The sequence below is a fragment of the Brassica napus genome, chromosome C3, assembly GCF_020379485.1.
Source record: "Brassica napus cultivar Da-Ae chromosome C3, Da-Ae, whole genome shotgun sequence".
Classification (NCBI taxonomy): Eukaryota; Viridiplantae; Streptophyta; class Magnoliopsida; order Brassicales; family Brassicaceae; genus Brassica; species Brassica napus.
In genome coordinates, this window is record NC_063446.1 from 3548198 (window position 1) to 3563579 (window position 15382).

The following is a 15382-nucleotide window of genomic DNA, read 5'->3' on the forward strand; positions in this document are numbered from 1 at the left end:
ATAAGCAATGAATCCAAAAACCCCTGATCATAACAGGGGATCTAGATCTGATTTTATATAAAACAAGAATAATTTGTATTAAGAAATACGAATTGAGTAATGAGTTTGTCTTGACTTTATTCTAAAACTTTATTTAGTTAATTATGGTCCGTCGACAAGTAATGTAGTTTTTATTAACAATAGTATAGTAAGATTGTGATTACAATTTACAGTTGGGAGACCGTTGGTCAGATCTAACTCCCGTCTCCTTCTTCAATGCACCGTCCATTTCTTCTTTTTTCCCCTTAAAATATATTGCTGGTTATCCTTTTTGTTTGGTTAAAGACAATGATTAATATCCTCTTGTTACTCTGATAATCTGTGAGATTGCAAACATAAGTTATAACATAGCATTTATCAGCATATGAAACTTACACTAATAGTATCTCTCTTAGATTTAAATACACCTAAATCTATGCAAAGTTCATAATATTTTACACAACATTGCATTCAAAACTATACTTAATCTTCTCGCAAAGCATGTGCAACCAAACCATCAACCACAGTTTAGTTACGTAGGCTATAGCTAGCAAGTGACAAATGTACACGTGTCAAATTTCAGTTGGAGAAATATGGTAATTACGAAATGTACCGCCGCACGGAATAATTTAGTAGAAGCAACTGAGTGTGTATATATAGCTTATATGCAACATCATAGGGTCCTCAACCAAAACTCCTCTCTCAGTACACACTTTTTTTCAAACCTCAAACTAGTTTAAGATATTTAGAGGAGTGTTTGGTTCTTTGGATAACAATATCCTAAACAGAACATGGCTAAGTCATATGGAGCTCTCTTCCTCCTCGCCCTCGTCGTCTTCTCCTTGCTTCAAACCATGGTAACTTCTCACACATTTGCTTGTTGAATTTATAAAGATAATATGATCCAGTCATGAGTGTGATACTTTAAAGATTGCCTTGTTTATGAGATTTTAAACGTTCTTGAACTCTATTTGGTCTTTAGGTTATGGCCTCAAGTGGATCCAGAGTGAAGTATAACCCGGTAAGCCTTACTCCTCAAACTGAATGCCTTAAAATTAATAGTTTTACCTATCTATCTATTAACAAATGTGATTAATGGCTTTCAACTTTTTGGATAATATTCAGAAACGATATGGACCAGGAAGCTTGAAACGTTCCCGTAAGTGTGTACTTCACAGTTTCTTCTTAAATAATCTGGATTAAATTAAAAAAAAAAACAAATCGATAAATTAAGAAACAGTTGAACAAGTTGAAAGTGGATTGTTAAGTGGACTGTTTGGTCAGATCTGTAGCCTCTTAAATGATTTGATACAAACTAATTTACCCGTGATTAATGGGCGAATAGTCAAAGCAACCCACTGTCGTGGGACCCATAAACGGTTAAAAGACATAAACGTTCACCTTGTTTTTTTTGACGTGATTCAGTTAATTTATGTCTAAAACATATGATGTGTGAAATGAACAGAATGCCCCAAGGAATGTGATAGGAGGTGTAGCCAGACACAATACCACAACGCTTGCATTTTGTTCTGCAACAAATGCTGCAGGAAGTGTTTGTGTGTGCCTCCTGGTTACTATGGGAACAAACAAGTTTGCTCTTGCTACAACAACTGGAAAACTCAAGAGGGTGGACCAAAATGCCCTTAAACCCTCTCCTAATGGTTTTGATATATTGTTCCTTTTTATAATAAAAAGTATCTGATGATAATTTTAATCACTGTTGATCAATGGTTGTTCTGTGCTTTTTTTGTTTAATCATATTTTATTCCTAATGTTGTAATGTTATGTGACTCCTTTGGGATTTTGTTTCAAATCCAAAAAAAATGGAGAGTGGCCTATGAATGATATTTTTTCTTAAATATTCTTGTGTGTTTCAAATAATTTTCCCCAAACAAATACACAATCTCTTACTTAGCTATGCTTCTGTTACAAGAAAACGTACTTTAAAAAACTCAATGTGGGATTTAATAACAAAAATTGATTATGAATGATTTTACCTCGCAAGACCAAAATATACAAGTCGGTACATCAATGAGATGAGCAGACAAATCTACTTTCTTCTCCTTCAACCTTCCTGACCAGATCGACTCCTACTTCCTCCTCTATTCACATAATTGGATCTTCTACGTTGAACTAACATCCATGATAAAACTCTAGACTAAAGAAACTTTCCGAGTTCAAGAGATGTTCTTTGCTGGAAGTAACAGTCCCAAGGGTTCATAGGGATTATGATCTAAGTCCCAACCAGATCATAACCAGAAACACAGAAATGCCGAGAACACAGAGAATAGGGATTATGATCTACGTCCCAACCAGATCATATACCAGAAATACAGAAATGCCCATTGCCCAGAACACAGAACATAGGGTAACGACTTGAATCATTAGCCCATGAACGTTGACACAAAAACCACAGAATCAAGAAACAAGACAACACATTCAAGACTTCAAAATGAAATCACTATTCTTCAGTAGAAACTATTTTTCTCTGCAATACCCTCATTGTAAGGTTTTATTTAAACACATGGAGATTAACATATTTTAAGTTTCTGTAAGAAATTTTCAAATTAACTAAACCAGAAAATTTTGTGTTCAAAAAAAAAAAAAAAAAAAAAAAACTAAACCAGAAAATAACAACTTGTTCATAAGCTAATCAGAGAACATCATCATCGTCATAACCTATAATGATCCAAAGATCAAACTTTCCACTCTTCATTTCTTGATCTTCCTAGGCCCAGGAACCACCAACCTCCCAACACAACACCCACACTTGGCCCTAAAAACCAACACAGCCCTACCATTCTCCGGAGCCATCTTCTGCAACTCCGCCTCCAGCTCCCGATTCCGATCACGAGCCAGCTCAAACAACCCCTTCTTACTAATAACACCACTCTTCAACCTCTTAACAGAACAATCCTCACTCTCAATCTGAATATCAAACTCAGCATTGGCTCTCCCAAGCCCTCTACAATTAGGTTTCCCACATCTACGACGACGACTACACAGTATCAGAACAATCATCAACCCGGATAAGGCCGTGCACAAGACGCTCCACGCGATTAGCCCGTACACGATCGGGTCGGGGTCGCGGAAGATCTCTTGCTTGAGTAAGCAAGAGAGGTCGGAGAAGATTGATAGGGATTTGATGGCGATGAATCTGATGTAAGGGAAGATCAAGAAGGCGGAGGATGTGACGACGGCGAGGAGGATGAATACGTCGATGGCTGCTGATCGAGATCCGTCGCAGCAGACGGTTGATGATGATGATGATGATGATGAAGACGATGATTTTCTGGTGGTGGTTCTTGGTTTATGGTGGTGGTAGTTCGCCATGATCGGTGATTGATCGACGACGGTGATTGAGAGCTCTGGAGGTATACCATCTCAGAAAATCGACTAAACCGGTTTATAAAAATCAATCGATTTCCCGGTTTGGTTAATCCTATTCAATCAAATCAATCAAAGACATGAAATCAGATCGATTCACCAACTCTGATTGGATTGGATTGGATTTGATCGAAAATCAATTGAAACTTTCCGGAACTAGAATTCGAAGATCAGATCAGATCAAATCAATCTCAAGAACACAATACTCGAAAGCATTTTAAATCAAATCGTGACTCGAGATTGATTATAAATAAGGGAAGCTGGCTAATCGAATATGGAAACGTAATCTGTAGTTAGGAGACTAGTGCATCACCGTTGAATATAAGAAACTGACTGAACAGGGAATAAATCTGGAGTTAGGAGACTTGATATGTAAGTTGGAAAATTGATTTGAAGTTCCACTCTTTTCCGCCAGACTTCACTTTCTACTTTTCTAAATTCAAAATATATCGTAGCCCACTAGAAATAACCCAAGATCATGACTTAAAAAAGCCCAGGTCCAGGTCTAAAGGCTCGAGTATACCCGCTGTAAAGTTGACTAAACTAGAAATGGTGGAGAAAAAAGCGTATTTGTTCGGCTATTTGCCATAGGCCTGGGCATTTTACCCGGATCCGACCCGAAAAAACTCGGTCCGGATAGAAACCGAACCAATGTTTTTACCCTATTAGGTCATGTTATGGATGATCCGCGGATATTGGATCCGACCCGACCCAAACCCGAGACCCGATGGATACCCAAAGTATTAACACCATAGATGCTTTAAGCCCTATTTCTCTACCTATCGATCTAATTATGAAAGACTATGTATAGAGTAAGATTTATTTTCTTTTTTGTCTAACCGAGGTGAAATTTTTTCCCTAACAAGATTAATAATACGAATTAAATAAAATGCATCAAAGGAGTGTCGAAGTCGGGTTATTTGTCCAAATAGCAACGGGGTGGAGGTGGACCACTAAGAGACAACGGATCGTTGTTATATCTTGCATACTTTAATATATATATATACACATTTTAATACAATGAAAATACAAATTTTGGATAAAATTTCGGATATTTAAATATTTTTAGGTATTTTTTTGTATTTTTGGGTTGGACCTGAACCGAACCCGACCCGGAACCGAACCGAATCCAAACCGACAAATTCTAATTACCCTATTGGATCCAACTATCTAAGACCCGAACCGACCTGAACCGATCCGAATCCACCCCAAACCGAAAATTTCAAATTATCCTATTGGATCCTAAACTCTAAGACCCGAAAAACCCGACCCGAATTCAACCCGAAGACCCGAATGACCATGCCTAATTTGCCCGTTCCGTTCTCTCTAGAGCTCGTGGGCTACCATTCTAAGTGTGTTTTTGGCTTATCTTATAAAATTTGCCAATGCACTGATTTTCATAAAACCTTTCATAATCACATGCTTCAACAATATTTTAACTTTAAATAACACAGGTTACTGATTCATTTGTAATAGTAAAATGGCAGCATGATATTCAAGTCAAACCTTCTTCATTCGTTATAAGTACACGGTAATCAAAAGAGTCCGTGAAAACGTGTAACTTTCGTGTGTTTTTCTTCATCTCAAACTGTTTTTTCTTTCTTTCAATTCCAATACTTGCCATTGCCAACCTCGTGGACGATAACCTACCTAATTAAGTGCCTAACTTAATGATTATAAATGAAGAAAGTCTTGCTTTTATCATAAAATCTGGTAGATTTCATATATACTATCAACAGCTTTTCAAAAACTCTGACTGTTTATTTACGCGGTTAATAATACTGATATTCTTTGGTAGTGGCAGACATAAGGAGCTTGACTCCAGTTCACATCACGTGGAGTAATTATGTTACTCGTGTAAACCATACGTGCGACTTTGCTCCATAATAGACTAATAGTAGTCAACTTAATTTAAACGATAGTTAAGTTTTATTGAGTATTCTAATCAAACTAATTACATCTTTCTTCATTGGATCTGAAGCTGACGCAGTTTCCAGGAAAAATGGTAAGCCTTGAAACTAAAGGTTCCGTTTTCTCTTTACTCGTGTTAAAATATTACTATTATAACAAGAATGGATTAATAACTAACAAATTTGATTAGTAAAATAATACTACAGGAGTTTAATACTATAAATGAAATCTTCAGAACGTCAAACAGACAACAATGGGTCAATCTTGTTTCTTCAATGTTCTTATTGTTTCCTCTCTTTTACTACTAGTCTTCTTCTCCACTGGTAATAGCTTATGTCATCTTGTTCTTGATTACACTGCTAGTATTAAGTGTTTATTTTTTTGACCCTTATATGACTGGGGTTCGAGTATATATCTAAGCCTGATGATATTTGTTTCTGAATTTTTAAGCCATGGGGAGAAACTTGCATACTGCGAGTTTACAAGGAGTTTACAGTGCTGCTGAGCTATCTCCCTCCAAGGTACTTATTTGTCCTCCACATCTATTTAGTTAATTAGTTAATTCCTTTTTCACAGAATGTTATGAAATAACGATCTTAAGGAACTTCTATTGGATGTAAATAAAGAAAAACCATATTACTGTTCATGTTAAAAAGAAGAGAATCATATTGTTATTTATGACATATATCCAAAACTACAGGATGAGAGTGTGCGGAAGATGATGGAGCTGATGGATTATCAGCCGGTGGAGTCTAATACCAACTGGAATGGTTTCGTCGCCACTCCTCCTCCTCAATCTCCTCCACTTTCATAATTTCCAAAAAAAAAAAAAAACTATATTCAGGATTCTTATTTGGAAAACAAAGTTTGATATCTGATATTTTTGCAATAAGTTACAAAATGTAATTTTGGAAATTTAATATTTTGGTAAGTTAAGTTTTGCTGTAACATATTTGTTTGGTATGGTTGGTGGGTGCATGTAAAACGCCACTTTGATTGAAAAGGTTATATACACATCAATGTTGTTTTCTTAATTTTTGCACTTGGAAAATATTTTGTCATTTTTTTCAAGATTACTATCAATCACATATATGAAAGACAACTAGGGAGCATACAGACACTAATGAAAGTTTTCACGATCGTTTAGTGATATTTCTTGTAACATCTGACTATCTCACCATTAGTTACCCTACAAGACCTTTTGGTGAAATCACTATCTAGCAAGAGTCTGTCACAAAATAGATAATTGAAACATTAGTTATACACTCACAATTTTTTTTTTTTTGAATTATAATATATAAGGATATAGCCTATAGGTTTCTAGATTATTAATTTTTTTTTACTAAAAATCTATATTAAATTGTTTAAAATCCTAAGATCTTGCATGTTAATCAGAACCTTAACCTTGTTGCTAAACTTCGACGACAACCCTTGGTCCTACGTTCATTCTCAGACCGAAGTTGCAGTTGATTTATTTGTAGATGATAAAACGAGTTAAATATCTTGCAAATATATTTGTTGATAAATACTCATACTTTTCTCATTTTCCTTCATTTGCCCTATAACTCAAAATAAGCGTTAAGTATACCCCTATTTGTTGTTGACAAAACAATTCGGTGATTACTGAAAATCTGACAGCCTATAGCATATTCAAAAGAAAGCATCTGCATACAGTATTTGTTTCAAGAAGAGGGTCTAAATACGACAGCGATAATAAATGGGGAGATAATCACAATAGGTAAAAGTATTAGGGGTGTATTAGTAAAATACGAAAATAATATAATCGAAAACTGTTAAAAACATAACTAATCGATTGAAGTCAGCTCAAGCCCTAGATCGATTAATCCCCAAATCCGACGAAACTATAACCAAGGTTCGTGCTCCCTCCAAATCCCTACGTAGCTTAGCTGAGATCGTATTTTGAATATATAATCTAATTGAATCCGTTGCTCCATCGTTTATGGTTCCGAGTCTTCGTTACTCGATAGCTGCTTCGGAGCTTGTTCTTTTGATATGGTTTACTGATTGTGACTACATACTTGTTTGATTGGTTTGTGATTTGCTACATTTGTATTTGATTTACAGATTTACAATGTCACCGGATCACAGAGACAGCCATCGAAAGAGGTCGCGTCCTCACTCCGACGACGACGACAACGGTGGAAGCAAGAGGAGGCCCCGCGGAGGAGACGATAGAGACTCGCACGCGATCGATCGCGACGACACTGTGTTCCGTTACCTCTGCCCTGTTAAAAAGATTGGGAGCGTCATTGGCAGAGGGGGCGATATCGTCAAGCAGCTGAGGATGGAGACTAGGGCGAAGATTAAGATAGGGGAAGCTATCCCTGGATGCGATGAGCGCGTGATCACGATCTATAGCGCTAGCGATGAGACCAATGCCTTTGGGGATGATGGAGAGAAATCTCTTTCTCCTGCGCAGGATGCTTTGTTTAAGATCCATGACAGAGTTGCTGCGGATGATGCGCGGCGGAGCGAAGATAGCTCTGAGGGAGAGCAGCAAGCTACTGCCAAGCTGCTTGTTCCTTCGGATCAGATTGGGTGTATTCTCGGGAGAGGTGGACAGATTGTTCAGAATATTCGGAGTGAAACGGGTGCTCAGATTCGTATCATCAAGGATAGAAACATGCCTCTATGTGCCCTTAGTTCAGATGAGCTCATTCAGGTAACTGAGAAGCAGATACTTCCTCCGTTTTAGTTTAATCGTCGTTGTAGAGTAAAATTTTTCGTTTCAAAACAAGTGTCGTTTTAGAATGTCAAATAAAATGCTTCTAAAACGACAAATAAAATGAAACTGAGGGAGTATATGTTTACTTTTATTGCCTTGTGTTTTGTCAACAGTTATGGTCAGTATGTTCACTTAGCTTATCTCTTTTTATTTCTAGATATCTGGAGAAGTGCTTCTTGTTAAGAAGGCTCTGCATCAGATTGCCTCCCGCCTTCATGAGAATCCTTCACGTACTCAGAACCTACTTTCTTCTGCAGTTGCCGGTGGATATCCATCTGGCTCACTCATGAGCCATGCGGCTGGTCCTCGAATTGTAGGGATAGCACCGCTGATGGGTTCCTACGGAGGATACAAAGGCGATGCCGGAGATTTTGCACGCCCTTTGTACGAAACTCGGAGAAATGAGCCTCCGGCGACGGATTTCTATATTCGGCTGGTTTCCCCAGTTGAGAACATTGCAAGTGTTATTGGTAAAGGTGGTGCTCTAATCAATCAGCTTCGACAGGAAACCAGAGCAACGATTAAAGTTGATAGCGCTAGAACCGAAGGAAATGATTGTTTGGTAACTATATCAGCAAGAGAGGTTTGACCTTTTTCTTTCAAAGGTCTTCTCTAAATATAGTTTATCCAGCTTTTCTTCCTTGACACTGTCTAATTTTTTCTTAGGTTTTCGACGATGCGTATTCCCCAACCATAGAGGCAGCTATGCGTCTGCAACCAAAATGCAGCGAGAAGATTGAAAGAGACTCTGGACTTGTTTCGTTTACAACTCGCATTCTTGTGCCAAGCTCTAGGATTGGTTGTCTTCTCGGTAAAGGAGGAGCTATCATTACTGAGATGAGGAGAATGACGAGAGCTAACATCCGCGTTCTCGGGAAGGAAAATCTTCCGAAAGTTGCATCCGAAGATGATGAGATGGTTCAGGTAAGATTCACAATAACATAGCCATTGCAGTTTACATCTTTTCACTCTTAATCACTTTCACGTGGAGCTGCTAACAGTAGAAGCAAATTTGATATTCAGATCTCCGGAGAACTTGATGTTGCCAAGGAGGCTCTCTTACAAATTACATCAAGATTAAGAGCCAACGTTTTTGACAGAGAAGGAGCTGTTTCTGCAATCATGCCGGTCCTGCCTTATGTTCCTGTAGCACCGGATGCTGGTGATAGATTGGACTATGATAGAAGAGATAGCAGAAGACCTGAACGAGGGAATCATTATCCTGGTGGTTATGGCTCAAGTGGTCTGTCTTCTGAATATTCGCCTTATGGTGCACCGGTATGTCTGCTTAAAAAGTTCCATTATATGTTGTTTTTTTGAGCATATCGGTTCTCAGTGAATGACTCTTTTGACGTGTATTTTTCAGGTTGGTGGTAGTAGTAGTACTCCATATGGAGTGTATGGAGGAGGATATGCATCTGGACGCAGTGGCAGTTCTGGGTGAGATTATTTCTTCCCTGATGTATTTATAACAACCATACCAACTATTTCTAAAGTCGATGTACTACACATACTTGTTGCCTATTGCGTAACAACTCTTGGTGGTTGATCCTTATCATGGGTTTTGTCATCAGGTTGTCCAGCCATTCATCAACCCATCGACGCAGAAACTATGATTACTAGAAGCTATTGGTGGGTGATGAAAAAGGTTAGATTTATATTATGGATTTGTTTTAAGTTATCTTTTGAACTTAGTTAACCAAGCTATTTGTTGCCCCAAGTTTATGAGATAATCTGATCTGATCTGTCCCGGTACATTGCTTTATTCCCTTTGTGACCTTTTCCCCTCGTACCTCTAAAACAGTGTGAGATCCTGAAGCCTGATGCCTACCCCACAGCCCACAGCTGAAGCCTTTCCACAAAACAAGATGACAAAGCTGAACCACCAAACTCACCGATTACATGTTGTTGACATATTTAAGTTTGTTTCAAATATTTCCATGTCTGCTTGAGACCAAAATACCACCAAGCTCCTACCCGTTAAACCATATTTAGTTGCCTGTAATGCTGTCTATCTATGTATCATCTTTCAGTTTACCTTTGTCTTTCCTCGGATCAGATTCAGAAACCTTTGGTTTGGCTATGCTTAGTTGCATTTGTATGAATTATATAATTTATGTTAAACACGCTCTAGTTTTCAGCATCTCTGACAGGTTTCGGTTATCTCAAAATATTACCTTAGATAATTTTTCAGAGTTCTTAAAGATCATATGCAGGGAAAGCGATAAGTGAGAATATATAGATATCGTTTCTCGTTGGTCCACATGAAAGAAAAGGTATATAAATTTCCCCTCTTCATTATTTCTTTGCACATATGCTTCTCTTCCAGCACTTAAGACAGGTTGCTGCTATCTATGGAACTGGAAACCAATCTTTCGATCACTAAATCGTTGTCAGCTTCATCTCGCCATAGGTGAATACTCCAAAGACGGTTCAGTTCTGTGGCTGTCCGGTTTTCTTGCTTAAACACCCGGTTTTATTGCCTATTTCCGTGAAATCTCTTGATATCTAGCTAGAATGCTGAATGATGATGAGTTAAATTGGTAGAAGAAATTATATTATTTCAACCCTATTTCAAGAATAGCTAGAATTACTGAAAGTTTTGTTTTTGTTTCCTTTGTAAAACCATTTGGATCTGTAAATATTTCTTTACAGTTTATTAATTTAAACTATTGATAAGTTAAAGTTTATGCTGGGGAGAAAATCATTGTGACTAATATTTATTTGAACAAATAACACGAATTGCAACAGATAATAGGCCAGCTCGAAAGCGCGATAATCATATCTTCATTCAAAAAGCCTACACACTTTTGTAAACCCTACACACTTTTGTAAATATTTCAATATTTTCAATTGGTTTAGGTGCCCTGCTTCAGTTCGATATGATATGTCCATTTTTTAATAAATAAAATTATGTGTTTTGACACATAGAACCATTTGGGTTTCAACATCTCCGATCATTTGGGAGTTTTAGTTTTAAATTTACAACTTTCGCAATTTTCAAAGAAGCTTAAACGCAAGTGGGGTTTGTTAAGTCATATGCCAACATAACTAATTCAACTATTCTAACTTATCATCCTCTATATCAAGTATAAAGTTTAACTACTCCACATGCATGGTTCCTTCGACAAAAACCTTTTAAAGTTTTTTACCTCAAGATTTTTATACCAAATTAGACAGGGTTTTGTTCTCCAAATCTGGAAAGGTCTATGTTCGTTTGGTGGATTAGGAAGGTTAAATGCATGGATCCATAAAGAATATCCTTTGTGTAATGGAATTATATAACACTCAAAAGGATACCTTTAGCAAGTACAATTGCGATAATGACCTTATCACAACCACTTTATGTCCCACATGCATGCAATATATATACACACTCAGTCATTGCTCTTAAACCTCACCAAACTATTCATTCTTTCATCCCAAGAAACTCAAATAGCCCTAACTTCCTGTACAAGAAACCTATAAACCCTTCAAAAATAGAAAGAAAATGAAGTCTGGTCAGGCTGAAATCGCTGAAACAAGCAAAGGTATCCAAAAGAGAGGTTTGATGAGCAGAAAAATTGCGATTTTCGAGTTTATCCTAAGGATCATCGCCTTTTTCAACACCATAAGTAGTGCAATCCTCATGGCAACCACAAATGAAACTCTGCCTTTCTTTACTCAGTTCATACGGTTCCATGCAGATTACAACGATCTTCCAGCTTTAACGTATGTGATTTTGATTCTTTTTACACTCCTTTTACCTCTTTTCCATATTAATTCTTAAAGAGTGTTTTTTTTTATTATTTTGGTTTGAATGAATAATCAGGTTCTTTGTGGTTGCAAATGCTGTTGTAAGTGGCTACCTAATCTTGACTCTACCTTTAGCATTTGTCCACATCGTCAAGAAAAAGACAGAGAACAGTAGAATACTTCTTATCATTCTTGATGTGGTAAGCCATCAGCAAACTAAACTTGTTCTGTCTCATAAGGGATGTCTCTTCTCGTTAGCTTATGATTGATTCTTCCTCATGTTTTAGGCAATGGTAGGTCTTCTAGCTTCTGGAGCAGCCTCAGCAGCGGCTATTGTCTACTTGGCACACAAAGGGAACAATAACACAAACTGGTTCCCTGTTTGTCAGCAATTCAACTCCTTCTGTGAGCGTATCTCAGGGTCTTTGATTGGATCTTTCATCGCCGTTGCCCTCCTTATTTTTCTCATTATCCTATCGGCTATTGCCCTTTCTCGACGCCATTGAAGATATGATCTTAACTTGAAGGGTTTTGCTTTTCATCTGATTTAAGATATACATGGTTTGGTATGTAAAGTGTGAGCTCGAGCTTTCAGTGTGTGTGTCCTATGCATTTGTGGTTGTTCTTTTCTCATCTCCACTGTGATGTATGTAACGGTTTATTTTGTCAAAATTTGTGTGTGTTTTAACCATCAATTCAATATCTTATTCTCCTTTTCATCTATGCTAAATCTAGAATCATGAAATCAACATAATAGATGGTGACAAGACAAAAAAAAAGCTATGTTTTATTACGTCAACAGGTTACATATATGTTACACAATGATGTTAAAGAATCTAATCATTGTGTAATATATCATTGTAGGCTATTCCATTCCGGTTAACCGGTATGAATTTAATTTTAATCTGGTTAATGTTTCAAAAGATAATGTTGCAGCAGCAAAAACGTAAGAGAAGTTTCATGAATACGTGTGTAAGTAGACGAGTGTTGATTTGCCTAACGGCAATTTTAAGACAGGTAAATCTTGTACCGTAGCTGCTCTTGTTGGTGGTGGAACACTAGTGTCTGTTTCTCTCAGTTGCTGCATTACTCACTTGAAGTTGACTTTTCAAGAGATTGATCCGTCACTACTCAACCCTGTGTTAAGTTTAGTCCTTCCACAATTGATTGCTCTGTTTATCCAAAGTTGTTTTTTGCACAATTGTTTCTCTCTACGTTTTCTTTTCGCGAGATCTTGTTAGTTGGTTGGTTGTTTGTTGCCAGATTAACTTCTCAATAATAATACCTTATGTTTTGCCTTTTGTGGTTAACATGGCTGTTATGTTGTTTGGTCTCTTTTCCTTTGTTGACTTGTAGTTGGGAGCTTGATTACTAAGAGATGATATGACTGCCACCAGAAAGTTAGTTTAGACTACACTTACAAATAATCTTTTTTTTTTATCAAGAAACCAAGAAGTTCTTTGGTTAGTGATTTTTTTTCGTTAAGGAGCAGAGCGATTTTAGTATTATTAGGAGTTATATCATATAACTATCATGAATTTCAGTATTAAAGGAAGCTAGTTTGTTATCTGGTTATTTTCCATTGAAAGAGTTGCTTAAGGTAGTGATTAAAGACTTGTTTTCCACGCCTTAATTGCTAATCTAATGTCTTTTTTTCTCAAGTTATGTTGAAAGTGGACCTAGTCTATATCTCATTTTTTTTGTATTACATGATAGTTTGTTAGAAGTTTTAAATGTAAACGTGTTCCTATGCACCACCTGAAAAAGCTTCAGCAACTAACAAACCAAGCTAAAAGTGTTAAAACCTTTTCAGTCTGGCGTTTCAGATTGAGCATGATGCAAAGTACTCTCTTCTCACATGGCAGTTTATTATTTCACATGTGTGACTTCTTGATTTTTGCAATGGCTGATCAAGTACACTAATGCAGGAGATTTGTAGCATCAATGTGGGAAGCCGTGGATCGATACAATATGGACAAGTGGCATCATTTATGAAGGAAATATTGAAGTATGTTAGGACCATACAGAGTGTACAAGCTGTCAATATGGAGTCAGCAAAACATTTATAGAGGTTTGTCCCCATTGTCTTTTACATCATTTGCAGCCAAGATGGTTTTATTTACATCCTTGAGCTCTCTCTCTCTTCTTCAGCTTTCATATTCACATTTATTCATTTTCCTTTTTCTTTTCTTATAAATCTGATTTCTTTTTGTTTTTTATTTGGACAAATCTTTATGACTTTGTCTTATCGTTCTCTGATTCGATGAAGATACTTCTTGTACCCCACAAGCTTGAAGCCCACCTCAATAAATCCATCTTAATTTTGCCTTCATGGAACACATTGAGCTACTCTTCCTTGTTTGCATGGTCTAGTAAAATCAAAATCTCTTCAATGTCACCGTTGGCCTTCATAAATCATCTACATTTCGTGGCAGGAAATTTACCTTACTGATAACATTTGTACTCCTGCAAGGTACCATAACTAATATAAGATCAAATCAAGGTATGACTTCTTGAATTTTTTAAACCAGAAAAATGAGATTAATATGCCTATGCACCATTACTTAAAACATCAATCCAAGCCGATTTGGGTTTTGGTTAAGATAACATTGTTTGTTTTCGTTTGATCTAACGTGAAAATTTTGACACTCGACTGACTTGACACCAAGAACAGTGTAGCAGCCAATGAACATTTCATTAAATTACGAAGAGATGGATCACTGCACAAGGGAAGGCTTTTCAGCAAGAAGTACTTTATCTCTCCACAACCCACATAATGCTCCTTAAACCATTTTAAGGTTAGAGAGTTTCCTTAACTTCTTGCACAAGTATATAGTTTCATGTGTTGTGGAAGAAACATCTCTCCACGCAACTATATTTGAACCAATACTACTATAGTAGGTAGAGGGATTATCTAGTGCATTCCTAATACAGTGTTGGGATTATCTAGTGCATTCCTAATACAGTGTTACATGTGACTTTTATTGTAGCCATAATGTTTCTATTAGTTTTCTTACACAGGATAGAATTTTACCATTTTCATAGAAATGAAACAATAGAGAAAAGAAGGTCGTTGCATAAATTAATTTACTTCATCTACTAAGTCTTCTCTGACTTTTATGCTCTCTGTCTCATTGATTTGCTACTGTAGTGTCAGTTTCCTCTTAGCCACCACTTTTTTTAACAGCATTTACTAATTTGCTCTTTCTAGTAAAGGTTGATGAGAGAAAAGTGTAAAATTGAAACCAGTTTGTACGTTATATACATAGAGAGAAAAACAATGAGAACGTTTGTGGAGGACTTAGACAAATCAAAGGCCTCTTTTTTCAAACATAGTCTACAAATAGATTAGTTGAATTTTTTAGTCTTTTGGTAACTTCTATAGGGCCTAAGAAGAGGATGATCGCACATGGCATGATGAAACTGGAGTGCTAAAATTGGATAGCTGAAGGGAAAAAGTTGCTGTACCCATTAAATTTAAGAGGGTTATTGCATTTTGATACCTACGACTGTTATTTCTTGTGGTAAAAGTAAATTTAGGTCACTGCTATAGCTATTATCTATTACAATAGCTATAACTTCTGA

At 36.8% G+C, this 15382-nt stretch overlaps 5 protein-coding genes across 5 annotated transcripts; 4 read left to right on the forward strand and 1 right to left on the reverse strand.

The window, feature by feature from the left end:
* The first annotated feature begins 685 nt into the window (after nucleotides 1-685).
* Nucleotides 686-1879, forward strand: LOC106432725 (gibberellin-regulated protein 4). Its single transcript, XM_013873566.3, has 4 exons — nucleotides 686-875; nucleotides 1001-1039; nucleotides 1144-1177; nucleotides 1484-1879. Exons 1-4 carry the CDS (start codon nucleotides 810-812, stop codon nucleotides 1663-1665), a joined length of 321 nt encoding a protein of 106 aa, XP_013729020.1. The 5' UTR covers nucleotides 686-809; the 3' UTR covers nucleotides 1666-1879.
* Nucleotides 1880-2640: 761 nt separating this feature from the next.
* Nucleotides 2641-3834, reverse strand: BNAC03G06860D (uncharacterized protein At5g19025). Its single transcript, XM_048751963.1, has one exon. The coding sequence runs from the start codon at nucleotides 3349-3351 to the stop codon at nucleotides 2731-2733; it is 621 nt and encodes a 206-aa protein (XP_048607920.1). The 5' UTR covers nucleotides 3352-3834; the 3' UTR covers nucleotides 2641-2730.
* Nucleotides 3835-5432: 1598 nt separating this feature from the next.
* LOC106443139 lies at nucleotides 5433-6350 on the forward strand. The gene is made up of 3 exons (XM_013884733.3): nucleotides 5433-5639; nucleotides 5767-5837; nucleotides 6017-6350. The coding sequence occupies exons 1-3, from the start codon at nucleotides 5570-5572 to the stop codon at nucleotides 6128-6130; spliced, it is 255 nt and encodes an 84-aa protein (XP_013740187.1). The 5' UTR covers nucleotides 5433-5569; the 3' UTR covers nucleotides 6131-6350.
* Nucleotides 6351-7023: 673 nt separating this feature from the next.
* On the forward strand, nucleotides 7024-10205 carry LOC106432715 (RNA-binding KH domain-containing protein RCF3). Its single transcript, XM_013873559.3, has 8 exons — nucleotides 7024-7189; nucleotides 7402-7999; nucleotides 8220-8645; nucleotides 8729-8986; nucleotides 9086-9340; nucleotides 9429-9502; nucleotides 9637-9710; nucleotides 9867-10205. The coding sequence occupies exons 2-7, from the start codon at nucleotides 7409-7411 to the stop codon at nucleotides 9683-9685; spliced, it is 1653 nt and encodes a 550-aa protein (XP_013729013.1). The 5' UTR covers nucleotides 7024-7189; nucleotides 7402-7408; the 3' UTR covers nucleotides 9686-9710; nucleotides 9867-10205.
* Nucleotides 10206-10732: 527 nt separating this feature from the next.
* Nucleotides 10733-15192, forward strand: LOC106443138 (casparian strip membrane protein 5). Its single transcript, XM_013884732.3, has 3 exons — nucleotides 10733-11773; nucleotides 11874-11997; nucleotides 12085-15192. The coding sequence occupies exons 1-3, from the start codon at nucleotides 11553-11555 to the stop codon at nucleotides 12301-12303; spliced, it is 564 nt and encodes a 187-aa protein (XP_013740186.1). The 5' UTR covers nucleotides 10733-11552; the 3' UTR covers nucleotides 12304-15192.
* Nucleotides 15193-15382: the final 190 nt, after the last annotated feature.